At 63.7% G+C, this 25,662-nt stretch overlaps 1 protein-coding gene and 1 non-coding gene across 5 annotated transcripts; both read left to right on the forward strand.

The window, feature by feature from the left end:
* Positions 1-692: 692 nt before the first annotated feature.
* TRNAA-AGC (transfer RNA alanine (anticodon AGC)) lies at positions 693-765 on the forward strand. Its single transcript has one exon. It is a non-coding gene; the product is annotated as a tRNA-Ala (tRNA).
* Positions 766-930: 165 nt separating this feature from the next.
* Positions 931-25,439, forward strand: AGBL5 (AGBL carboxypeptidase 5). 4 transcript variants are annotated; one of them, XM_064508144.1, is made up of 17 exons: positions 931-1,235; positions 1,786-1,957; positions 3,201-3,367; positions 5,034-5,211; positions 6,174-6,352; positions 8,116-8,674; positions 9,312-9,481; positions 15,957-16,092; positions 16,800-16,987; positions 17,761-17,969; positions 21,375-21,473; positions 22,562-22,726; positions 23,540-23,631; positions 23,867-23,913; positions 24,092-24,249; positions 24,415-24,503; positions 24,642-25,439. In XM_064508144.1, the coding sequence occupies exons 1-17, from the start codon at positions 1,039-1,041 to the stop codon at positions 24,717-24,719; spliced, it is 2,883 nt and encodes a 960-aa protein (XP_064364214.1). In that variant the 5' UTR covers positions 931-1,038; the 3' UTR covers positions 24,720-25,439. The 4 variants fall into 4 exon arrangements, with proteins under 4 accessions (XP_064364214.1, XP_064364216.1, XP_064364215.1 ...); XM_064508146.1 differs by lacking the exon at positions 22,562-22,726; XM_064508145.1 differs by lacking the exon at positions 21,375-21,473.
* Positions 25,440-25,662: the final 223 nt, after the last annotated feature.

Raw genomic sequence — 25,662 nt, forward strand, 5'->3', positions numbered from 1 at the left:
CTCCTGCCGCTGCCCCGCGTTGCTCACCCCCGGGCCCGGCCGCCCTCCCCCGTGCTCGCCAGCCGCTGCCGGCTTTCGCGGAGGGGGAGCCCCGCTGCCGGGGCGCGGATGCATCCCGGGCCTGGCGCTGGCGCTGCTCCGGGGGGCGAGGGAGGAAGCGGGGCTGGCCGCGGTGTTCCCCGGAGCCGGGCTCCGCGCTCCCATCACGACTCCAGCACCTGCCCCCGCTGCTCTTGGCCTCCCGGGTCCTCGGCGTCCTGCCGCCAGACGTGCCCTGCCCCTCGGTACCGGTCCAGCCCTCGGTACCACGTCCAACCCCTCAACACCAGCCTAATCCCTCAGTACCGGTCCAACTCCTCGGTACCAGGTCCAACCTCTCAATACCGGGCCCAACCCTCGGTACCGGTCCAACTCTTCGGTACTGCTCCAGCTGCTCGGTACTTGCCCAGCTCCTCGGTACCGGCCCAACCCCTTGGTACATCCAGCCCTTGAGTACCAGCTCCAACCCCTCCGTACCGGTCCAACCCTTCGGTACCAGTCCAGCCGCTCGGCTCCCATTCAACCACTTGGTGCCGGTCCACCCCCTCGGTCCCGGGTCGAGCCGCCCGGACGGACCCAGCACGGCGCTCACGGCGGGGCGGCAGTGCCGGGCGGCGGCCAAGTAGGGCAGCGGCGGAACCTGAGCAGCCGGCGGGGGATTAGCTCAAATGGTAGAGCGCTCGCTTAGCATGCGAGAGGTAGCGGGATCGATGCCCGCATCCTCCAGCCCTTTTGCCGCCGGGGGAGGCGCGCTGTTTGCGGGGCGGGGCTGCGCTGGGGGCGGGGCCCCGCGGGGGCGGGGCCTTGGCCAGACGCGGCGCCGCACGCGGCCCCGTCCAACGGGCGGGCGCGTTGCTAGGGGTGTCGGGCCAATGGGCGGGCGCGTTGCTGTTGCGAGGCGGCGCGGCGGGGCGGCGGGCCGGGCCGGGCCGGGCCGGGCCGGGCGGCGGCGTCGCGCCGGGGCCGGGGCGATGAGCGCGCCGCGCCGGCCCCGCAGCCATGGAGATCCGGTGCGGCGGGCTGCTCTTCAGCTCCCGCTTCGACTCGGGCAACCTGGCGCACGTGGAGAAGGTGGAGCCGCCCGAGGGGGACGGCGGCCCCGCGGCCTGCGGCGCCGCCCTCCCCGCCGCCGACTACGAGTTCAACGTGTGGACGCGGCCCGACTGCGCCCAGACCGAGTATGAGAACGGCAACAGGTAACGGGCGGCGCCGTCCCGCGCGAGGAGGGGCCAGCGGGGCCCCGGGAGGGGGATAGCAGGGGCCGGCGGGGTCCCGGGGAGGGCCGGCGGGGCCCCGCGAGGGGGATAACGGGGTCTGGGGGGGTCGGCGGGGTCCCCGGGAGAGGCTGGCGGGGTCCCGGGGGGCTGGGGAGGGGGATAACGGGGGCTGTCGGGGCCGGTGGGGTCCCGGGGAGGGGGTTAACAGGGTCCGAGGGGGCTGTCAGGGCTGGGGGAGACCTGGGGAGGGGCCGGCGGGGTCCCAGGGGGGCTGGGGAGGGGGATAACAGGGTGCGGGGGGGTGTCAGGGCCAGCGGGGTCCCAGGGGACGTTGATGGGGTCCCGGGGGGCTGGGGAGGGGGGTGAGGGGTCCCCGGGGGGCAGCTGGCGGGGCCAGGGGTTCTGGGGGGGTTGATGGGGTCCCGGGGGGCTGGGGAGGGGGGTGAGGGGGCCCCGGGGGAGCTGGCGGGGCCGGGGGTCCTGGGGGGCCCCGCAGCAGGCCTGACCCGTCCCCGTCGCCCCCCGCCAGGTCCTGGTTCTACTTCAGCGTGAAGGGGGGGGCTCCGGGGAAGCTCATCAAGCTGCACATCCTCAACATGAACAAGCAGAGCCGCCTCTACTCCCAGGGCATGTCGCCCTTCGTGCGCACGCTGCCCGCGCGGCCCCGCTGGGAGCGCATCCGCGAGCGGCCCAGCTTCGAGGTACCGCCCGCCCGCCGCGGCGCTGGGGGCACGGGGGGGCACGGGGACACCCGCTGCTCGCCCGACCCAGGAGCTCGGGCGCTCCTTGGCGGGACGGGAAGGGTCGAACGAGCCGCCGTTCTGTGCCTCGGCGCCTCCGCGGAGGAGGATGGGGTGTTCCTGGAGAAGTCCTTTCCCGAGGACTCAGACCGGAGGAGCCGGTACCGTCTCCCGTTGGCCGGCTTGTGCTCAGTCGTGGGCTCTGCCTGGATAAACCCGGTGCTGATTGCAAAGCGCCCGTGTTATTTTCCCTCCTGTCCGTCGCTGTCGGAGGGGCCGGTAAGCAGCCTCTCGTGCCCAGCTGTGACACGCGAGGAGACCGGTGCCCTAAGGAGGGAAGCGGTAGGGCTCGAGGGCGGTGCTTTGGAAGCCCTGAAAGCTGACACCGGCAGGAGCGGGGACAGCAGCAGGGCGTCTGCCACAGCCTCATTCGGGTGTTGGGGTCCCAGACGTGCTGTCGTGGGGAGTTTGCTCTCCCTGGTGCTGTCTGTCCTCGGTCCGGCAGGGACGGCTTGCCGGAAGCTCAGTCGCTGCTGCTCCGGGTCGTCGTTGCTGCGTGCGCGGCTGCTGCGCCTTGGCTGCGCGGGTGCTGAGCGGGGGCCACGGAGAACCTCGCACCCCCCAAACCTCGGAACAGCAAAGGTCTCGGTTTGGCCGCGCCAGCTCCGGGGAGCGACACGGTGTACGGCTGGACTTTGTAGCACCGATTAGCTTTGCTGAGCAGGCCAAAATGGAGTAGTTACTCTTCAGGCTTGAAGTATTGGCAGTATTGGTGAGCCTAAGGGCGAGAGGGAATCCTCTGGATTTCCCAGCGAGCTTTGCACGAGAGCCAGGCGTGCGGCGGGGAGCTCTGCGTTCCTCTGAGGACCTGAGTGCCGGGCTGCGAGAAGGCCGCGCAGCTGGATGGACAGGGAGGTCGAAGGCTTTGTTTCTAGGGAACAGCTTGGCATTTCGGGGACAGCAGCAAACGCAGGCTGCAGTCTGCGTGGATTATAGCTTTGTTTTCCGCTCTGCAGCCGCAGGTTAGAGGTGAGGGAGCAAGTGCTAGAGGTCACCTGGTGCGTGCGGGGAACGGTGGAGTGCAGGACGCCGCGGGTGGCAGTGTCTGCCTCGCCTCTGTCCGGGGGGCTCTGCGTGGCCTCTGGCTGCCTCCGCTCCCGGCAGCCGCGCTCGGTGCTCAGCCTCCGCTTTGTGTCCCTCCCAGATGGTGGAGGCCCAGTTCGTGCTGTCCTTCGTGCACCGCTTCCTGGAGTGCCGCGGTGCCACCACCTACTTTGCCTTCTGCTACCCCTTCTCCTACACGGAGTGCCAGGAGATGCTGGCGCAGCTGGACAGCCGCTTCGAAGAGTGCAGACACATGTCTCCCAGCAGGTACGCGCCATCCGTCGCTCTCTTCCTTCCTTCCCCCTGCCGACCTGCTCGTTTCTACCATATCTCTGCAAACGCCGTATTGCCCGGCCTCTCTGGAGCAGCTGTTTGGGAGGTGGGGATGGGGTTTCTGTGCCTTCTGCTCTCTCCCCTTAGCTCCGTGGTGCTTGATCCGCTCACGCTCCAGCTCTGGCATGAGCAGCTGCAGCAGTTGCCCTGAGCTCCTCGACTCCCAGAAACATGCTTCTAGAGCGGGACAGGCGGCACACGGCTAGAGGGTCCTCCAAAGCTTGGGGCTAGATCCCCCGGCGTTCCCAATCCCGGGGTCAGATTTGCCTCTATCCCCAACAAGAGTTTTGCTTCAACCCTTCTGGGAAGTGAGGAAGCAGAGGCTGAAGCAGGACTGTAACAGAACCGCTTCCCTCTTTCAAAGAAGAGAGGTTCCCAGGGACCTGAAACCTCTTTAAGGCAACGCTTTGTTTCCTTTTACCTTCCTGGCTGCAGAATATTCTCCTGGAGGCACTTCTCTTCCTTTACAACTGCTGTTGTGAAGAGAGCGATGGTTTATTGTAAGATATTCGTTGCTTAAAATGCCATTTTGTGAAGAACTATGAGAGTTTCAGAATGTGGCATTCACCCAGCAAGGATTTGATGGTGATATCTTAATCTTTGTGACTCAAGCTCATCTATTGATGTAAAGCCTCCAAATCCCTTGGGTGGAGGGGGCCCAACAGGACCCTTCTGCTGGAGGCCGTGACCCCCTTTTGCGGTGGGAGCTGCTGCTTGTTCGGGGGAGCTGCAGGGTTGTCTGTGCTGCCCGACTTGGTCCCGCTGCCCTCTTTGCTTATCCGTTGTATCCTGTGCCCTAGAGGCAAGCCGACATCCAGTCCTCCAGCAGGAGCATCCGAGAGGCTTGCACGTGTCCAGGCCTGTCGGTAATCCTCAGTACACCTTGCTGCTTCTGGATGTTTGCCTCGGGGCTTTGCAGGCTGTCTCAAAGGACAGCGTGCCGCTTCTGCGTACCCGGTGGGGGGGGGTCCTTGAAGGAGGCCAGCTCCTTCTGCCACTAAGGGTTTTTTTCTCTGTGTGACCTGTCCTGTGCTGCCAAGGTGAGGTTCATCTGACTGACGGATGACTGTAGGCATCAGCAGTGTGGCTGCCTGTAGGAGCTCGTCACCCAGGGCTCCCCTTCAGCAGGGAGGATCAAGGCAGTGTGGTCCCGAGGCCTGGGCCAGCGCTGTTCCCTCTTAGTGAGCTGCTGTCTAGGAGCGCTCGTTTTCTTTGCTGACTCTGAGGGGAGCCCACAGACCGGCTCAGCTGCAGATGCCTGCAGGCAGCAGGGGAAGGGTTCACTGAGGCTACAGCACTCCTCGGGGGCCAGGAGCAGGGGCACAGCCCTGGAAAAGCGGCTAGAGGCAAACCTGGAGGCTGGAGCTGTGGGGAGCATCCCACTGCCGGGGCTGGAAGCCCTTCGTTCCTTGGGGGATCTCCCGGCCCGCAGGGAGCGAGGGTCGGTGCCGTGTCCCTCGGTTCCCGGCGTAACGGCACGCTCGGTCAGGAAGGGAGCTGCCCCAGCGATGCCGCCGCCTCTTTCTCCCTAGCGGGGGGCAGGCCGACCTGTGTGCTGCCAGCTGAAAGGGAAGACCGTCTGTCCCTCCTTTCCCTGCAGTCCCCTCGACTCTGTCTATTACCATCGAGAACTGCTCTGCCACTCCTTGGACAAGCTGCGGGTGGACTTGCTCACCGTCACCTCCTGCCACGGCATGCTGGAGAAGCGAGAGCCCAGGCTGGACAAGCTCTTCCCGGACGGCAGCACTCCCCGACCCCACCGCTTTGCAGGAAAGCGGGTGAGTCGCTGTGCCGCGTCTGGGCTGAGCCAGGAGGACAGCGGGTGCGGCCAGAGGCCTGGCTGCGCTCTTGCTCAGCGTATCAGGTCTTGCCGCCACTGCTGCTCCTCTGACTTGGAAGTCGTGGTGTCCTGAAGGGTAGGAACGTCAAGTGGGTGAAGTACTGGAAGCAGAGGGAATCTGTGAGGTGTTTCACAGAATCCCAGAATAGTTGCCCTGAGGCATGGGAAGTGGTAACATGCCAGGAGCCCCCAGTGCATCCGTATCATCTCAGCACTGTGAAGTGTCTTCTGGTAATACCGCACGTGGTTTTCTCAGGACAAAAATTTGCATCTCATTTCCTTGGAGTTTTGTTCTGTCTTCTTTTTATTACCGTTGCTACACTGAGCTATAAAGAAATTGTTAGAAGTCCTGCATTTGGAGGGCCGACCCCTGCTAGGGTAGGTGCGTCCTGCCAGCTGAGGAAGGGCAGGCAGTGCTGTGTCTGCAGGGCTGGGTGGGCGGCTGTGAGCCTGCATACAAATCTCCTGGTAGAGCTTTTCAGGAGGTGTTTTATGTCTTCTTCGCAGTCAAGCTTGTTCTCTGATTGCTCAGGGCTCTTCCCTGGAGCTCATGCACTGCTCTGCCTCTCCTTCACATGTGTTCTGGTTTCCTTGATAGCAAGCTGTGGGGATTTTGCCCCTTAAATCTCTCACAGGAGTAACTAACCTCATTCCAGGCAGGAACTAGGAGAGAGGCAGTGGACAAAGAGGTCACTAAGACCTCTAAGTTGTGCTGCAACACATGGTACCTAGTCGTATAACCCATATAGAGGCCTTAGCTCCGTCCTGGGCAGCATGATGCCCTGCTAGGGCACAGGGGCAGAGCCCTAGGAAGCAGCTGGTCCCTCGGCTGAGCCACTGCAGCGTTTCCTGGGGCAGGCAGGAAGCTGCTGGCCGTCACCAGTGTCTCTTTGCCCCCAGGTGTTTTTCCTGAGCAGCAGAGTCCACCCGGGGGAAACACCCTCCAGCTTTGTCTTCAACGGCTTCCTGGATTTCATCCTGCGAGAGGAAGACCCCCGTGCCCAAATGCTGCGGCGGATGTTTGTCTTTAAGCTCATTCCGATGCTGAACCCGGACGGGGTGGTGCGAGGCCACTATCGGTGAGTGTCCCGCTGGAGCGGGCGGCAGGTAGAGGCAACGCAGGACAACAGCAAATGGGGATCCCTGTGTGAGCACCGGGATGCAGCCCGGACACGGCTGCAAGTCTGACAGGGTCCAGGCTGGGCCCTTCTCTCCCCGTTTGCAGCCTGCCGTGCCTCCTCCGGAGTCTGTAACGAATAGTTCCAAGATTCTGTGTCACTGGAAAATGCGCTGAGATGCACAGGGTGCAGAAATCTCTCCTTGTTACCTCCCAGGATCTCTGACGAGGGCTTGGGGCTGTTCTTGCCTGTGTAGGTAATCTCTAGGATCAGTGCTCTCCAGCTTGGGTGAGCAACGCTGCCGTTTGCCTTCGACCTCGCATGCTCTCTCGTCCGTGCTGTCCATGGCGTGTCAGAGCTGTGCCGGTTTCAGCAGAGAGGAGGGAGAGAGATCACCTTGTGCTCTGTCTTGAGGAAAACCTCAGGATAGAGGTTCTCAGCTACTTTGGGGCAGGGTCCCTGTGTTCATCCCCATGCCTGTGGGGTTTGCAGGAGGATGGTTCGGCGAGTTGTCCTTTCTTCCGATTCCTGGGTCAGGAAGCTTCCAAAATGCAGCGGCCTGTGTCCTCCAGGTGCCCGCGCCCCGCTGCAGTCTGGCGAAACGAAGCTGCCCTCCAGCTCCCGGAGAGGCAGGGGCCGGGGGTGGCTGTGCTTGGGGAGGGCTCTGGCCCGGGTCGGTCTGGGTGTGATGGTGAGGAGAGTGGGCTGAGGGAAAAGGGGCCTGGGGCGCAGTGCGGCTGCGGAGCTGCTCTGAGGGAAGGAGGACTGCCTTGTAGCAGGAACTGGAGCAGGGTGGGAGCTGGGCCCTTCGGGTGGTGAGGACGCAACGGGGGCAAGATCTTGGGTGCCAGAACTGACAGGGAGCCTGACAGCGGGCTCAGGCCTTGGCCCAGCCTCAGGGTAAGGAGACGGCTGGAGCAGGGCTGTAACTGCTCCTGCTGCTGAGAGCTGGGCCTGCTGCTGAAGGGACACGGCATGAGACGAAGTGCCAGCAGTACAGCAGCGTTTGCCTCGCAGGACTTCGGTGCTCTGCCTTCTCCAGGACTGGGAGAGTTGCCTGGAAGGTCCCTAGCTCCTGCTGCTGGGAGGCAGCAAGACTGACAGCAGGCTGCCTTCCTCCTCCATCATCTCCTTCCCTGCTGGCAGTGCCCCACCCCTCTGCTGCTCCCACCACCAGCGTTTGTCGGACCCCTCCCTTGCTGGTTGGCAGAAAACAGACTTGATACGCAGCAATGAAGTCTTTGCTGCTGGGTTAGCAAGTTAAATCCGCTTGGGGAGCGGTCTGACAAGCACCGGGGCTTGCGTGAGAGTTGGGGATTGCGTGGCTGGCAGCAGAGGTGGCCGTGGTGGCTCAGGAGGATGGTGGGACCGCAGCAGCTCCCGTTCGGTGCTGCGGAGCCTCACCAGGGAACTGTTTTGCGAGCACGGCTGAGGGGCTGGCTGTCATCACGGCCTGCGCCCTGGGGCTGCGTGGGGCTCGGCTGGGAGCAGGGAACAAGACCCGTGCCCCGCTGACCGCGAAGGCTGCCGTCGTGCGGGGGCAGCTAGAGCAGCTTTCGGGGCGGGGTGCTCTGGCAGCAAGGTTGAGAGCCCGGCAGCAGGCGGATGCCTCTCTCCAGGGCAGAGCCCGAAGGCCTCGCCGTCACCAGGTAAGTCAGGTCTGCCTTTGCAGAGTGGACAGCAGCGTGCAAAGGACCTCACATCTCTGCCTCCTCTCTCCGCAGAACGGACTCCCGTGGGGTAAACCTGAACCGCCAGTATCTCAACCCCGATGCCGAGCTGCACCCTGCGGTATACGGGGCCAAAGCCGTCCTGCTCTACCACCACGTGCACAGCCGCGTCCTGCCGGGCTCTCCTGACTGGAGGACGTACGTCTCCCCGCTGAGCACCAGCTCGCTAAGCACAAAATCTTCCAATCATTCCATTCGCAGCAGTGCCCTGTCCCTGGAGGCACCCCTCTCTGAGCTGGAGAAAGCCAATAACCTCCGTAACTCATCCAGCGCCTGGAAAGCCAGCACTTACTTCAGCCCTTCTCAGGACCCCCAGCCGTCGGGACCGCCCGCCGCTGGGCTGGGGAACAAGGACCGAGCTGTCTGGATTCTCCCTTCTAACCGCACCGCGGAGCACTGTGAGGAGGAAGCCAGGAGGCCTCCGTCAACATCTCTCCCAGAAACCATCCTGCCCCAGGACAGCGGGCTGGCCTACTACGTAGATCTTCACGGGCACGCGTCCAAGCGCGGCTGCTTCATGTACGGCAACAGTTTCAATGACGAAAATGATCAGGTGAGGGCAGAAGGTATGAGCACCAGGATCCTGGGCGGTCTGGGGTCTTTCTGCTGTTCCTCCCCCTCCGCAGGGTCCTGCACGCTGCCTCCCGCTCTGCGGGGAGAGGAGGGCGGCAAGCCTCACAGTCGTGCTAGAAACTGCTCTCCACACTAGGACAGGGCTGGCACACAGCTGGGGGACAGGACGTGTGTCGCAGAAGGGGATTTTGGGCTGGGTGCCTCAAAAGTGATCCTGCCCTACCCGTCCGCAGTGCTCAGCGGGATTTCCTCTCCACTCCCAGGCTCGTGCTGGGGCACCCGCAGCAGGTCTCTCCCATCTCCGGGTGGAACTGGCATGCGGAGGACAGGCGAGCTGCCCCTCTCTCGTAGCGGACGAGGAGAGCAGGGAAGCGCTGTGCTGCTGCGCTCCTTCTCCTTCCTTGCTACCTCTGAGAGCAGCCTGGTGGGAGGGGGCGTGGGGGCAGGAGGTGTTCCCCAGTTAGGGCTAGAGTCTGAGAGAGGCTGGAATTGGGTAGACTGGGCCCAGCCTCAGCCAGCATCCCCTCGTGTCCTAGAGTTTGGTGCTGCTGGTGCTGGAGGAAAACGAACAGCCGAGGGCTCCGCGCAAAGTCACCTGTCATCTCTGTGCGTCACAGGTGGAAAACATGCTGTTCCCTAAACTCATCTCCTTGAACTCGCCTCACTTTGACTTCACGGGCTGTAACTTCTCGGAGAAGAACATGTACGCCAAAGACAAGCGGGATGGGCAGTCGAAAGAGGGCAGCGGGCGAGTGGCCGTCTACAAAGCCTTGGGCATCATTCACAGGTAGGCAGACTTCTGCTCCAGAGCTGTGCTGTGCTCCTCTCACTTGCTTAACCTCTGTGCTAGCTGATTTGATCCATCCTGAAAGAGCTGGCCTTGCTGGACGCAGGATGCTAAGGAGAGTTTAAATCACTTCTCTGGTGGTAGGTATGTCTTGCTTTGGCTCTCCAGCGTGGTTGAAACTTGCCCGAGGTCTGCACAGGCTGAGAAAAGTATTATAAGCTCAGTGTAACGCCAGCAGAAGCAAGACCCAGCCTTGCATGGCACTGCCACACTCCTGGCCTGTAGGCTTGTCCTGGTTCACAACTTGTCTCCTTTTTCTCTTGTACCTTCTGTTCTCTTACCTGCCTCCAGGGGCTGTTCTGTCTTTCTGTCCTAGCTCTTGTGGAGTTGCTTGTTCACTGCTTTCCAGAAAGAATTCTCCTCTTTCCCAGATCTGTATGTTTGCATTTAGCTTTAATTAAAACCTATTTAGTTGTAATGGGCCCAGCTTCCCCAGTGGCCCGGATGTCACATGGTAAGATTGCTGTGGTGTGTAAAGATGAGCAAATTCTTTCGATTTGTAGCAGCCAGAAGCTTTTCAGCAATGATATTCTTGGTCTGTTTTGGTCTGTTATGGTTACTGGGAACATACAAATACCTGTACCAGTCAGACCAGCATCCCGTCTTACTCTGTTCTGTCCCCAGCAGTGGCTAGCAGCAGATGCCAAGGGAAGTGTAAAGAAAAGCGTATAAAACTTCCTTAGTAGGTCTTGCATTCCCCAGGAATTTGTGGAAATGTGCAGAAAGCCCTGGGCCTCATATCAACCCTGGGTTCTCACTAGAACCCCCCTGCATCACTTGTCTGCGAATAGCTGCTTTCTGAGCCTGGTTTCCCTCTTGGTTTAAGCTGACATAGGAGCAGACTGCCAGCCGAAAGGGTGATCCTGTCCTCTTTCTTTCCTCCCTTCTCAGCTGTTGCTGAGCACCTTGCTGTTTCCCTGCCTCAGATCTAGCAATCGTGTGGTCACTGGGTGACCCAGGTGAGCATGTTGATCCAGCTAAAACTAACCTACAATAATAAATACACTAGTTTTTCAGGACTGCCTTGTTGTTGCAGCTTGCTCCGCAGCCATTTGATTGCCGTGGGTGACAGGGAACAGCCCATGGTTAATCAAATAACTTGCTCCTGAAACGTGGCGTGCCGTCTGCTGATGTCAGGAGCAGCTTGTTTTCAGACTGCTATGCAGTCCTGTGTGGGCATATAAAATGGGTGGGGAGAGAGAATGTCTGTGTTTGCTTGCTGGATTAACAAGCTGCCTCTATGTGGTCAGACAAATATGAAAGTGTAGGTAGAGACTTCCTCTCTTGGCAGCTGCAATCCATTTTATCAGCCAAGCCATCTCTTCTGGTCACAGCTTAGATATGCGCTTTGCCAGTATCTGTTACACATGCACCGATTTGTGCATACTCATGAAACATTTATTTCTTAAGAAAATTGTTGGACAAAACCTCTTTGCCTTAGAACCAGGCTTGCCATGTTTGCAGCTTCCCGCTGGAGAGAGAAGGATTTGTTGTGGAGGAACACGAGGAACAGGTACAACGTGCCATGTTGTTGGAAACAGTGAAACAAAGCGTGGAAGCCTCTGTGGTAGGACACGGTGTGCGACAAGGTGTCACGCGAACTGCTGTGCTGCTGGCAGCCGGGCAAGAGTGTCTGTTCCAGCAGATACAATTGCTTGGACGTGTCTTGACTCCTCCCTTCTTGTGAAGCTGGTTTCTGCACCTGTGAAACACAGTCCGTTCCACGCTGACCATTATTTTCTTTACTTCATTGCAGTGCCCGTTCTTGTTCCCACCCCATCACAACTTCTAATTTTTTTTTTAAAAAGTAAAGTGAAGTTGGAAGAGGTAATTTATAGCTGCCTGCTAAGCAAATGACACATCAGTCCATTGATGAGTACTAGTACTAATTAGACGTGCTAGCCAGTGCATCTGCCAGCTAAAGAAGTGAACTGTGAGCAGCAGCTGTAACTCCAGTCCTTCCCAGGGCAGGACTTTGCGCTGGTCCCAGCGAGGCTCCCGCTGGCCTGTTGCTCCAGCCCGCTGGGGTCCCGCGGGACGTCGGTGTTGTCCCCGTCCCCTCCCAAGTTGGTGTTGTCCCCAGACTTGATGAGCAGCGTTCTGCTGCCGCCTCCTCCGGGTCATCGGCACAAACGCCGGCCAGGACGGGCACCCGGAGAGCCCCGCGGGGTCAGGACAGGTACCGGAGAGCCCCGCGGGCTCAGGACGGGCACCCGGAGAGCCCCGCGGGGTCAGGACAGGTACCGGAGAGCCCCGCGGGGTCAGGACAGGTACCGGAGAGCCCCGCGGGGTCAGGACAGGCACCCGGAGAGCCCCGCGGGGTCAGGACAGGTACCGGAGAGCCCCGCGGGGTCAGGACAGGCACCCGGAGAGCCCCGCGGGGTCAGGACAGGCACCCGGAGAGCCCCGCGGGGTCAGGACAGGTACCGGAGAGCCCCGCGGGCTCAGGACGGGCACCCGGAGAGCCCCGCGGGGTCAGGACAGGTACCGGAGAGCCCCGTGGGCTCAGGACGGGCACCCGGAGAGCCCCGCGGTTCGCGGCTGCTTACCAGCCTCCAGGCAGAGGTGGCCCAGGAGCCGCGACTCTCTGCACCCAGCCGCCAACCCGCTACGCCCCTGTGGTCATCCCCCATCCGCACCGTAACATCCCAGCTTGGACGCAGGAACGCTGTGGGAGGCAGTCAAAAGCCGTGCTAAAGTCAAGCTCAATGGCAGCCGCTGCTGTCCCACTGGCCACAAATCTAGTCGTTTTGTGGTGGAAGGCAATCACGCTGCTCAGGCGTGATTTACCCTTGGCAGGTCCGTGCTGACGGCTCCCAGTCACCCTCTCCTCCCTCAGCTTGGACACGTGCCCCGGGAAGGTCGCTCTGGGGACGCTCCCGGGATGCAGCAAGGCTGCCTGGCCCGGCATTCCTGGGACTGGCCTTGGCCTTTTCTGTGCCAGGGCAGCATTTGCCTTTTCCCTGGCATTGGGGCCTCCCCAGCCTCCGTGACCTTCCAGAGGTGACGGAGAGCGGCCTCATAAAGACCGTGGCCACCCCTTGCACCCCTGGGTGCCCGTGGACTCGTACGGGCCAAGGTGTCTCGGGTCTCCCTGGCCGGACCCTCGCCTGCTGCTGGTGGTTCTCCTCCTTGAACCCTGTCCCTGGGCACAGAGGCCTGGCAGACCTTGCTGGTGAGGACTGAGGCCAAGATGGGGCCGAGTCCCTCAGCCTTGTCTGCGTCTGCTGTCACTAAATCACCTGTCCCACGCCAGAGCAGGCCCGTGTTTTCCTCGTTCAGGCTTTTACTACTGGTGTAGAGGCAGAAGCTCCCCGTGTTGCCTTTGGCAGCCCTTGCAAGCCTCGACCCCGGTTGGGCTTTGGCTTTCCTGGCTCCCTCCCTGCCCACCCAGGCAATGTTTTTCGGTTCTTCCTTTGCAGCCTGTCCTCAGCTCCCCCGCCTTGGTGCTGCTTTTTGTGCTGGAGCTCGGTCGTGACTTCCCTGCTCAGCCAAGCCGGTCTCCTGATGTCTCTGCTCCTCTTCCTGGCTCTTGCGATGGACCGTTCTTGCGCTTGGAGGATGCTGTCCTTAAAAACTTGCCAGCTTGGCTAAGCTCCTTTCTCCTTCAGAGCTGCCTCCCGCGGGCTCCCCCCACCAGTTCCCTGAATGAGCTGGAGTCTGCTCTCCTGGAGCCCAGGGTCTGCACTCTCCGCTCTTCCTCACTCCCCTCAGGATCTCCAGCTCCGCTGTTCCGTGGTCACTGCTCGCGTTAGCAGCCAGGTCTGCTCACAGTTATCACGTCCCAGCCAACGAGCTGCTCCCTGGTAGCGATCCGGCTGCGCATCACCCCGGGTGGCCCATCGAGGACCCATATACCCGTATCGAGAAGGGATCTGTCTTCAGCGCCCGGCAGAAACACGGAGGACTCCCTGATTTGCCCAGGGATAGAAGCAGTATTTAATGTTTTTCATAAATTTTTTTCTTACCGCTTTTGAACACAGGTAGATTTCTAGCGCCCACGGCACGGGGCAGCCGAGATCCGCAGGGTAACCGGGAGCCGCTGCTCGCCTTCCCTGGCTGTACGAGCCGAGGGACCGTGAACAATCGTTGCTGCTCACTGGGTGTCATTTAGGGCTTTCATGGACTTCATGTTTTCTCTCCCAACTGTTTCTTACCCAGACTGTAAACTCCCAGACTGTTTAACCATCTGTTAACGGAGGCCTTTCCATATTATTCTTAACTGGTTATTCCTATCACTTTCTGCATTTGCTTTTTCTTTCTTCTGTGTCGTCTTGGAGCTGGGGAAAGAGATTCAAGACGTAGACTTGCCATGAACTTCTGTGGTTTCATAGCGATGGTTTCTATTTTGTTCTGTTGTTTTTCCTAATTCCTGTAGCTCAGCTGGGATTGTTTTTTTTAGACAGCTGTTGAACATTGAACCGCCATTTCACTGAACTTACTGCTACCCAGTGACCTTGTTCTTGAGCAATAATAGTAAGTCCAGGGTTCATTACTGTTAACGTGAAGTTGGAATTGCTTCTTCTCACGTGCATCACTGTGCATTTATCTAACCTGGGCTTCACCTGCTGTGTCAGCACCCGCTCCCTCAGCATCACGAGTGCTGCAGCTCTTCACGGTTGTCTCTCACTTTTACTGCCCTGAAGTTTGCAGGTGTTACTACGTTATTAATCGCTCTGATCCGGGCTGCTCTTCGCCCTGCTGGGGACGTGCAGCAGAACAAACTCATTTTAATGAGATTTGATATTTGTATCCTTTTGCAGTTCTTTGCGCTTTCTATGTTCAGCGCTATTTTCCTGCTTTCTTGGGGCTTTTCTAGTTCTAATTGCTGCCTTTTTTGTCCCAGTTTGGGCTTTGACCATCTTTGTATTGCTGCTTCTGAAGGCTTTTTTGACTCTCACAAACTCTTAAAAAATTCTGATTTTTCTTTCTCGCTTCTCCGCGTACATCTTTTCAGTCACTTTCACCCGACTTTCCCCAGCTGCGGGAAACTAATGCAGAGGAAGAGGTACATATATGTTACTGTGACAAAGTTTTACCAGTACTGTGGTTTTTAGCAGTGCGGATACCAAAAAATATCATAATACCTTGGCAGATTAAGGCGCGTTTTTCTCCTCTCAGCAGTCTGTGTGGCAGGCTTCCCCCCAGCAGTTTCCCTCCTATAGCTGAACCATTTAACACCTCCGTCACGCTGATCTTCCCATGAGGTTTTGGCTTGGCCGGTTTTATCGGATTTCCGTGGTGGGACTTCCCGGTTCCCCTTGCTCATTGCTCCCGGCATGGGTTTGCAAGCAGTCAGAACGTGCATCTTTGCCACGCGGGTTTTTGTAAATGCCTCGGCTCGGAGCATTTGCTGCAGGCCGAGCCGCTGCTCCTGCCTCTGCGGGGCCGGTCTGAGTGCCCCTGTGCTGCTGTCCGGCTGCCTGCCGCCCGCTCGCGGGTGCTCCTGGGCACGGGGCCGCTCCGTGCGGTGCTCCGCGCACGCGGACCTCGGCGGCACGGCCGCGGTTCAGCCCTCGCGGCTGCTCTCCTGGCTTTCCCTGGAACCGGAGGGGCAAGAAGGTTGCTCTGACCTCTTCTTCAGCTCTCTTCCCGTTTCTCTGAAGTCTCCTGAATTCCCACGCGGGGTCACGTCGATGGTTCCAGTGTGTCATTGCCAGAAAATCTAACGGTCCGGTGTGCTCTCGTCACTGCAGCGGGAAGGTTTGCTCCTCGGGAATGATGTGCCACCCGCTATCCTGTGTCATTTGCTGAATCTCTTGTCCTGTCCTTAGTGTGAACTCACCAGTGATGACTACAAACCTTCTTAGGATGGCTGAAGAACATCTCTGGGTAGTTGCTCCATCCGGGAAAGCCATCAGTTGAGGTGTCCCTAGCAGCTTTCTGTAGGTGCCTTGGTTGTTGACTTGCTGCATGTCTGATCGCAGTCAGCGCTCCGGCTCTTTGGAGGCTCCAAGATCACCAGCCACTCGTCTGTCTGCTTTCCGGCTCCCTAACGGCTGGTCCTTTCTTTGGCATTGATTTCGGAGTTTGGGTCCTCGGATCCTGCGTCGCAGACGCCTGCACATCGATACGCATCTCCTGTCCTTCAGCATGCCTCCGGCTTCCGCCTCATGGTCGACTGCTTTTCTTTTTTTTTCCTTTCTTCTTTACCTGAGCAGATGACAAAAGGCCGTGCATGCAAAGCAGACTCGCGGCAAGAGGTGCAGCTCGGTGGAAGGAGTCACGTCCTCTCTTCGGAGCCTGCCCCTCTCGGGGCTGCTGGGAGGGGTGTTAGCTGGCCTCGGGCAGGGCGTCCTGTGCTTCGCTTGCATGGAGCCGCGTGCCACGACGCGTCGGCGGCCGAGCGCCGGGACGGCGGTGCTCCTGCCCGCGGGCAGCGCGGGGTAACGCGGCCTTCCCTCGTCTTTCGCAGCTACACGCTGGAATGCAACTACAACACCGGGCGCTCGGTGAACAGCATCCCCGGGGCCTGCCACGACAACGGCCGGGCGAGCCCCCCGCCGCCCCCCGCCTTCCCCTCCAAATACACCGTGGAGCTGTTTGAGCAGGTGAGCCAGCGGCCGGAGCCGCGCGGGGCTGAGCCGTGCCGCGGGGGCTGCCGGGTGCTTGGCGGTGCCGCCGGGGACCGAGCAGCGCCGGCGGCCTCCTCCGTCTGGCAGCCCCGGCGCCGAGGGAGAAATTTTCCAGTTCTCTTCTGTTTCTGCCCTTTTATGGGAAATGTCTCCGTGACAACAGCACAGATCTCGTATCACTCGGCGATGGGGGTTTGGAGAGACGGGGGGACGGCGTTTTCGGAGCGTCAGCACGCAAGGGCTTCCCGTACTCCTCACCCCTCCCTGAGGACCCTCGGTGACTGCCCGAGCCACTAAGTCTTCAGCTGGAAAATGCTGTGCTTGCCCTGTCGGCCGGGGCCACGGGCTTCCCAGCCCCTGCCTCTCGATAGCGTCCCTGCCTCGGCAGCACCGCTTACACATCAGGCCCCGCGTTCCTCCCCGACGAGTGCGTGGTCGCCTTTTTTTAGTGCCCGTGATGAGAGATAGTGAGTCCCTCTGGCCATCTGCCTCTGACCTGCCCTGGCCCTACGCATGTGCCCAGAGAGAACTCCTGTGGGAACACGCTTGTCCTGGCAGGGGACCTGACTGGAGCCTGTCGCCACGATAAAATGAGCTTGGGGGGTTGTTTCGCTGCGTCAAGTCCTCCAGCAGCTCTGCTGCTGTTGGAGGCCTTTCCTGGGGGACGGCTCTCGCGCCGGCAGGTTGGGAGAGCCTTGGCTGTGGCAGCGCTGGACATGGCAGAGTGCAACCCGTGGCCGCGGATCGTCCTGTCCGAGCACAGCTGCCTTAGCAACCTGCGAGCCTGGATGCTGAAGCACGTGCGCGGCATGAAGGGCGCAGCGGGGTGTCCGCGGAAGAAGGGCGCCAGGACCCCTCCCAGGAGCTGCAAGTAAGGGCCTGCGCGGTTGAGTGCTCCTGGCTCCAAAGCCTCCGGGGCTCATTTTCTCAAGAGCTGCGGGATAAAACCAGTAAGGTGTGGTAAATGCACTCCAAGTGAGTCATCCTGCAGCTGAACGCAGCCAAGATTTATCTGCTTACTTTTCTACTTCGTCGGGGCCTCTGCTGTGTCCCCGCAGGGTTTGCTTTGGGGGCTGTGGAGGGAGCTTCCCCCTCAGCACAGTCCTCCGCAGGCAGGCGAGGGATCCTGCCAGGGCACGCGGCCGCGCTTGTGTGGAGTTACTTGGATTCATCAGGCCCAGTAACCTGGGGAGGAATTCCCTGCCTGCAGAGAGACCCACCCTCTCTTCCCCTCCAGGGACCCACCCTCTCTCTCCCCAGTCCAGTGAGAGGCTCAGTCCGGGTGGATTTGGGGTCGGGAGTGAGGGAGTGGGAGCTTGCAGAATAATGCTGCTGCCCCGAGGTTGCCAGGACGGAGACAGCAGTGTGGGACGCGGAGGCTTGCTGTCACGCAGAGACACAGTTGTGACACTGGCTCTGTTACTGTCCCGAAAAATGGAGCTGCTTGCCAGCTTCCAGGAGGAGAGTCCTGGAAATCTGGGGGATCTGAAAGAGATCCGTGTCTCTCCGGCAGCACCAGCCTGACGCGGTGCCGGTGCTGCGGCTGGTGCCTCCTGCTCGGCTGAGAGGGGACGGGGAGAGCAGAGGGGCTGCCGAGCAGCTCGCAGAGCCGAGCTGACGCTCCTGTTTCTCGTTCCCTTGCAGTGGGCTCCCGACCTCGGCCTCCGATAACGCCCTGTCCCGCGTGAGGAGCTCCAGCAACGGCACCAGCGGGAGCGGCAGCAGCCAGCAGGACTCGCCGCAGATCAGGCCCTCGCCCAGTTTCCCCTCCAGCTGCAGCAGGCCGTCCGGTGCAGCCCCTGCGAGCCAGGGCCCCCAGAAAGGCAGCCCTAGAGCCCCGGGACCGGTCAGAGGTAAGCTGGGCTGGGAACCTCTCGTGCGCTTGATCCAGTACCTGAGCTGCTGTGTGGAGCCACAGCCCTGAGGAGAGCTCTGTGCCGGCATAACTGTGTGCTTTAACCTAATAAAAGTGGTGTTGCGTGAAAGAAGTGCGTGTGAACTGCTGCCCCGTCCCCTCAGAAGGGTCCTGGACGCAGCGCAGAGCTCGGCACCCCGTTTCGAGCGGAGTGGCCGTGGCCGGGTCAGGACAGACGCTGCACAGCGAGACTTGTGACTCCCTCGGCCACGCTTCTGCAGTCCGGGCAGTGGTGCAGGCCCAGCCGTGCTCCTGCCCAGCTGCTCTGCAGCCTCTGGCTAGACAAAACGTGCCCACCGCTTCTGTTGCGCTAGAGATTGTAGGAGCTCTGTTCGCTGTGGGCTGCCTGGTGAGATGGTCCTTTTCTGCGCTGGTGATGCAGGTGTCCCTGTCTTAACTGGATTACCGTGTGGGGGACAGATGCAGTGTGGCTTCTAGAGAAGTCTCTGCTCCATTTTCCTCAGCCTCTGCTACTCTTAAAGCAAGCCTGGGGCCTGTGCTGGGCGATACCAAAGTGCCTTTTTCCTTCCCAGGCACCTGCTGAGCAGCAGTAGATCGTGGCACATGACTCTGGTCATGGGGGACACAGGTTGGCTGGCAGAGCTGTAATGAGTAACTGGGGGATTTGCACAGGCCCCTGGGGCCTGACTCACAACACCAAACTGCACCAAGCCACCTGCATGGCCTGGAGGAAAGGACACAGCTCGCCGCCCTTGCCTGCAGCGTCCTGCGTGGCCCGGGGCTGCACCGTAGTCTGGCAGGTGCTGAGACCGAGCCGAGCAGCTCTGGGGGGTGACAAAGCAAGGCGAGGTGCTGGCTGGGCCCCTTCTGCGCCGGCTTCCTCGCTGTCGCGCGGGGGCTCAGCGCTGCCGGCAGGGCGGCCGGCGCTGCTCGGGGCTCTCCTGGAGCTGGGTGCTGCCGTTGGCCGGCCGATGGTTGGGAATACCACGGTGGGCCGTGCTGCTCCGGGCACGGCGTGTGCCGGACCGGGGCTTGGCTGGGGGCTCCACTCGGCCGCGGGGCTCCAGGCCCCGGTGGTCATCGTGGTCTGAAATATCTCCGTGCCCAAAGATCAGTGGCACGTGAGCAAGACCCAGCCGCTGGACGGGGCGCTTTCGGAGCGGAGGGTGCTGCCTGTGTGTCTCTGGGTGTGACTTAAAGCTGTCGTTGTGTAAAGGCTCTCTGTACTGATGCTGCTCCCTTGGGAGAGATCGCTGAATTTCTGACTGTCGGCTTGTTTCCTGTGCTCTGCCTGTGTTTCACACGTTGCTTCGTCCTCCGTGTTTGCTTTCCAGCACTTTGTAGTGACCGTTTCTCATCTGCCGTGAGAACGTGATGGGGAGGAAATAAAAGGCTTCTGTTCTCGTGGGCACGTTGTAACGTCTGTTCCTTCTGCCTTGCACGCTTTGTCCACCTGAGAGCCGGCGGGAGCAGTCCGCCGGCCCGCGGCCGTGCGGGAGAGCAGAGCCTGGTTCCTCGCCGCCTCGCACGGTTCACCTCGGGCTTTCGTGGCCGTGGGCACGTTAGCGAGGACAGGGCTTCCTGGGGCCGGAGGGGAAGGGCCTGTCTGGCAGGAAAGATCGGCTCCGCTCTGCTTCCCCGGCTCGGGCTCTGCTTGCCGGCTGCACGGCCTGCCCCGGGAAGGGGCCGCGGCGCGGGGGACGCCGGGCCCCAGGGCAGCCCGCTGGGGAAGAGGCTTTGCCTTACCAACGCCGCACCGTCCCCCCCTCGCTGCGGCCCCGGCCCTCGGGGATCCGGATGCCGCGCTCGGCTCTTCCCTCCCCGGGCGGCAGGGAAGCGGCGACGGGAACGCGCGCATCCTGCCCGCACCTGCAACCCTGGCTGCAGCCGGCCGGGCCGGAGAAACGCTGGCGCGCCCGGAGCGGGGCTGGACGGCACAGGATGGAGGTGCTGCGTCCTGGGGCCCGTCTGCTCTGCCCTCCTCTCGTCTGCCCCTGCGCCGTGCTCCCTCGCAGGGCTCCCAGGGGACCCGTCTGTGGTGAACCGTGAACCGTTTTCCCGGAGGGCTCTTTGCCTTCTCCTCGTGCATCCCGTGCTCCAGCCCCGAATCATCTTAGCCGCCCTCCTGGGCTTGCCCAGGCTGCCCCGGCGCTCCCTGTGCAGTCCCATGGGCGCCCACGGAGAGGGGCAGGCTCCTTGTCGGACCCGCTGCCGTGAACGCGGCCCAGGCTGTGGCTGGCCATCGCTGCCTGGAATTCCTGATCAGCCCAGTCGTACCTTGTTCGTTTAGGCTGGTTAGTTTTAGTAAAGGCAAGTCCAAGGTACCGTTCATTTACAGCAATCCAACATTACCCTAAGAGTCACCAGCCAGAGAAGTGTTTCCACATGCCTTAAACACTCGCTTATTTGAACCCACAAGACTTAGACTTGGCCAGGGTTCAGCTCCTGTCCCGTCCACGTGCTCGGTCTCGCTTGCTGCAGGGTTGACCGTTGTTCAGTGCTTGCTCAGGCTTTTTGTGTGTTCTTGAGTCTTCGGGGGACACAGATGTTGTCCGCACATCAGGCAAGCCCGTTTCTTCCTTCTCGGTTCCTGGCCAGCTGTTTGGGCAGGCCAGGACGGGCCCAGCCCTTCTCTTCCAGGGCTCTGTCTTCCTCCGGCTGGATGGACCTGGCGCTCGGTTCCCGTCCCTCGCCTACCCCAGCCCTTCCGGCGCCTCGCGGGTGTCTGCCCGCGCTTCCTTGCGGCAGCCTGGCTCCCACGCTGCTCCTTCGCTTCCCTCATCGGCCGCCTCGTTCCCGATCTTTGTCCGCGTGGGGTTGTCTCGTGGACGCTGTCAGCTTGGCCGCACCGCGCGCTTGTTAGGCTGGGAGGGACTGTTCACATCCGACACCTTCCACGCTGTGGGCGGGCGTTCGGCTCGCCGTGCACCGGCACCCCCAGGTCCTCGTCCGCAGAGGTGCTGCCCGGCTTCCCCCGTTGCACGGGGCGGCTCTGTCCTGGCCGTCAGACTCTGCATTCGCCTTTGAGCTGCGTGAGGTTTCTCTTAGCCCCTCTCTGCAGCCTGTCGAGGTCCTCCTGAACGGCAACCCTGCCCTCAGGGTATCGTTTCTCCCCCCGATTCGGTGCTGTCCGTGAACTTGCCGAAGGTGCCATCCAGCCCGTCGCCCAGCCTGTCAGGCAGATGCTGGACGGTATCGGCCCCGGTATCGACCCGTGAGGAAAGGCACCGTCGCGCCTCGAGCTGTGCACCGCTCTGTTCAGCCCAGCAGCCCGTCCAGCCCGTCTCTCCCCCGCCCGCTGCAAGGACGCTATGGGGGACCGCGGTGAAAGCTTTGCTGAAGCCAAGGTAAATGACATGCAGCCGCTGTCCGTTCTCTGCAGACTTGTCCACCGCCTCCCCGCGCTTTGACGAGGCCCGTGTGACGCTCGCTGGCACGTTCCCTGCGGCTGGGAAGTCATTTCCCCCCTCCGCGCTCTCAGGTCAGCCCAGCACCATCTGCTTTTTATCTGTCTTCCGTTTATCTCCGTACCTCTGGCTGCTTCTTTTAAAGCCGATGACAGGGACAGGATTAGGACTGTGACCCGGCAAACGCAGTCTGCTCTTCTGCCCTTGTTTTAGATCTAGGGCCGTCCGGGTGCTGCCGCTGCCGAGGCCGCGCGCCGCCTCCCCGGGGGGGGGCAGGGGGGGGGCAGGTACCTGCAGCTCCCAGCTTTGTTTCTGCCTGGATGCAGTTGTTTCCATTTCCGTTTCCATGCGCTTGCCCTCAGGAGCAGCCCTGTCTTCCCCTGCCTGTCTCCTCCATCAGCACGGCTGAAATTTAGCACGGTTTAAAAGCTCCATCTCTAGCCGCGGTACCGTCCTTGCGGCATCTGAGCCAAGTGCCTTGTGCTTGCTTCCCTCCAGCCCAGCCCTCCGTTTCCCGTCGGCTCCCGTGCTGCGCTGCGCAGGGAGCTGCTCCGTTCCTCCCGCAGCAGCTGCTGGAGCGGCTCCTCTCGCGCCTCGGCTTTGGGCTGCGGGATGTTCTGCGTTCGCATGCTGCCGGCGCGCTCGGCTGCCGCCCGGCTCCGCACCGCCGAGAGCCCCAGGCGTGCTCCTGCCCCGGGGCATCCGGCGCGGCCCGGGCTGCTCCGGAGGCATCGGGCCCTCGATGGCCGCTGCGGGCCGTCGCGGCTGCTGGAGTCGTCGCTCCTCCAGCCAGCGCTGCCTGGAGCCGAACGGCTCGGCCTGCTCCCGGGGCTGCACTGCGGCAGGCCGGTGCCTCTGCCCCTGGCCCTGCTCGTGCTGCTGGGGCTGTGCTGGGTCCCGGCTCCTCCCGCGCGCTCCCAGCACGGGCCGCGTCTCCCTTGCGCCGGGCGCGTGGCCAGCGCGGTGCGCGCCGAGCTCGCTGCCCGGTGCCGCAGCTGGGAGGAAAGCCGCTGCCGCGAGGGCAGGGCTGTGCTGGCAGGACGGGTGGTGCAGCCCCCGCGCAGCATCCTGCCTCGCAGACGGGCGTCCCGGTGGAGAGGGGGGGCCGAGTGCCGCGCGACCTTGCTGAACCGCCTCTCTCTAACGCCTTCCCTCCCCTCAGACCCGCCAGCCCTGGACACGCAGCACCAGCAGCGCCCGAGCCCGCTGCCAGCAGCAGCCAGCAGCATCCACCTGCCTCCTCTCCCTCCCCGTGCCCGGAGCCCGTCGCCGTCCCAGCCGCCTCCCCACTTGGGCGCCTGCTCCCTCCCAGCCTCCCTCGCGTCAGGTCTGCACCCCCCGCAGCCGCCCGCCCTCTCCGCGCCGCTGCGGCCACCTTGCTCTGAGCAGGAGGGACCCGCTCCGCCGCGGCCCAGCCCGCCTGCGCCGGGGCCCTGCCCGGGAGCCGCGACGGCGGCAGGGCCAGGCCGGGCCAGCGCGCGCGGTGCCGGCGGAGGCAGCGCCGGCTGGGAGGAGGCGTTTGGCCCTGCGCGGGGACCGCGCTCGCTGCCGGCAAATCCCTCGGGCGGTCTCCAGGCCGGGTGAAGCGGCGGCACCGCGGGCAGAGCAGCCGCGTCGCGCCCCAGCAGCAGCCCCGGGGTGGAGGAGCCGCCGGGCCTCGCAGGCCGCTTCGCCCGCGTTGCCGCAGGGCCGGTCCCTGCGCGTGCGCGGCGAGGGGCTCGGGGCGCCCGGACGCCTGCCGGGCCGGGCTGCCCCGGTGGCCTGCTGCTGCCGGCGGGGCTCCGGGAGGCCGGGGACATCCCAGGCTCGGCAGCTCTGCGGTGCCCCGAGCCGTCTCCCCGTGCCGCAGGGCCTCAGCGCTGCCCGTGGGGCCCAGCCGGGTTCCTCCCGCTCGGCCGGGGCGGGGGCCGTGCCGCAGCCGGCGGGGACGCCGCGAGGGCGACGCGGGGCGCCGGACAGCGAGGCCGGGCCGGCTCATGGCCGCGTGCTGCGCTGCCCGGAGGTGACGATAAACGCGGTCCCAAAGCTGGCGTCCGGCTGGTTCTTCGCAGGCCCCGCCGGCGCCCTCCGCCCTTCGCCGCGGGCCGGCACGGCCGACCCGGCCCGGCCCTGGCTGAGCTCCATCTCGTTTGTCCCACAGGGCCGCTGCCTGCGGGCGACCGGGCAGGACCGCGGGAGGCCCAGCGCGGCGGGGGAGAGCCGAAGGCCCCGCACGGCACCGCGCCGCTGCAGGTAACGCTGGGACCGTCCCGGGGCGGCCGCGGCGGGGAGGGGGCCGGGCTCAGAGGACACCGGGGGCCCGCTCCGGCCCCCCCAGCGCCACGGGCTAGCTGGCCTGGCTGTGGAGGCCCCCCCCCTCCAGCACCGCTGCGCTGTCCTGTGCAGTTTGGACACTCCCCGGGGGGGGCCGGCGCTGTCGGACCCCCGGCAGCCGTGGGGGCTCCGACCCGTTCCTCTCTCCGCACAGGCGCTGCCGAAGAAGCTGAGCGCCAGGAGGGCCCTGGAGCAGCCCAGGTGGGTGCTGGCGTAGGCTGCGAGCGTGGGGCAGCCCCAGTGCCCCCCCCCCACGCAAAGCCCCCCCGGGGAGCCGGTGCTGCACGTGGGCTCCGGGCAGAGACGCGCTCGGCCCCGGCGGGATCGCGGCCCCCCGCTCCCACGGCCGTCTCTCAGGGCTCCCTGTGGTTCTCCGCAGCCCTGGGGGCCCCCCCCCTCGCCCCAGCAGGATCCCCGTGCGGAGGAAGGGGGTGGCGGCCGGCCCGAGCCTGACGGGGCTCCGCTCCGACGGCACCGCGGCCCTCCAGGCCTGGAAGCAGAGCCCCGGCGCGCCCCGGGCCGCGCAGCCTCCGCCAGGTAGGGAACGCCGCGCCGGGCCCCCCCGCGGGGACGCCCTGGCCCGGCCCTGACACCCCGGCAGGCCCCGAGGCTCTGCTATGGGGCCAGCCCCACACCCGCCCCGTGCCCGCCCCAGGGGCCCCGTGCCGTGCCGGCTGCTGACCCCGCTCTCCCTCCCTGCAGGGCTCTGCCAGGAGGCTCCGGCTCCCGGCGCGGGGGTGCAGACGGCGGGGCAACTCTTCCTCCGCGAGAGCAAGCGCCTGCGCCCCAAGGTACCGCCGTGGGGCCACGGCCCCGCTCTGCCCCACGCCCCCAGGGCGGGCAGAGCCGCTGCTCTGGGGGGATCCCGGCCCCTCCGCTGGGCCCGCGCGCCCCGGCCCCGCTCTCCACCCCGCTTTCCTCCATTGCAGCGTGCGCCAGGCCCCGCCGCAGACTCCCCCTCGCTCAGCTCCTACCGCCAGCTCCTGTCCTTCTGCGCTGAGGCCTGAGCGCAGCCACCAGCGCAAAGCCGCGCCGCACGCGCGCGGGGCAGGCAGCCGCTCCGGCCTCCTTTCACACCAAAGCTGCACGTCGGCGCAGAGCCCGCGCCCGTGTCGGTGCCGTGGGTGCACAGCCGCTCCGCCTCGCGCCCCTTTCAGCCTCTCCCGGGCTCTGCGGCACTCAGGGCCCGACCACGCAGCCGGCACGGAGCCCCCACCTCGCTCAGCCGCCAGTGCCTACACCGCGCGCTGGGCTCAGCCTGCCGCCGGGGCCCGGCTCGGCCGCGCGTCACCCTCCGGGGCTGTGCGGTGCGGACCCGAGCCGCTGGCAGACGCTGCGTGCTGCGCTGACCCTCCCCACGGCAGCTCGCAGCCCCCGGGCTGCTCTCTGCGACCACAACCTCCCCCCGCCGCTGCCGTGCGGGCCCCGCTCCTCCCAGCGCCCGCCGCGGCCCGGGGCTCATCCTGCCCCGGGAGCCCGGGCCCAGCCGCCCTCCTGCCAGGCAGCCTCGGGCGCAGGCCGGTGCCCCGCCGCAGCCAGGAGCCCCGTCCCCGGGCCCCCGCCCTCCGCATGGCAGCACCTCGCTGGGCCGAGGGTGCCGTGGGGCAGCGTGGCGGGGGCCCGGGGGAGGCCCGGCTCCGCCCCGGCGGCGTCGGCGGGTTGAAGATATTTTTACGGAATAGGGTTTTGTCTCGTACTGTGTTTCTATTAAAGTTTGTTTGGAAGAAGCATGGCGTCCTGCTGCGGCGGTGGCCCCGGCTGGCCGTGGCGCTGGAAGGCGGGGCGCGGCGATGCTCCAGGCGTCTGTGGGTGCGCGGGGGGGCCCGGGCCCCGCTCCGTCCCGGCCACCATGGCGCGGCGCGGCCCTGCGGGAGGGACGGGGTGAGCGGAGCCCGCGCGCCGGGGCCGGGGCCGGGGCCAGGGCCGGTCTCACCTGCGGCCTCACTCCTG

This window comes from Dromaius novaehollandiae, chromosome 3 (assembly GCF_036370855.1).
Source record: "Dromaius novaehollandiae isolate bDroNov1 chromosome 3, bDroNov1.hap1, whole genome shotgun sequence".
NCBI lineage: Eukaryota > Metazoa > Chordata > Aves > Casuariiformes > Dromaiidae > Dromaius > Dromaius novaehollandiae.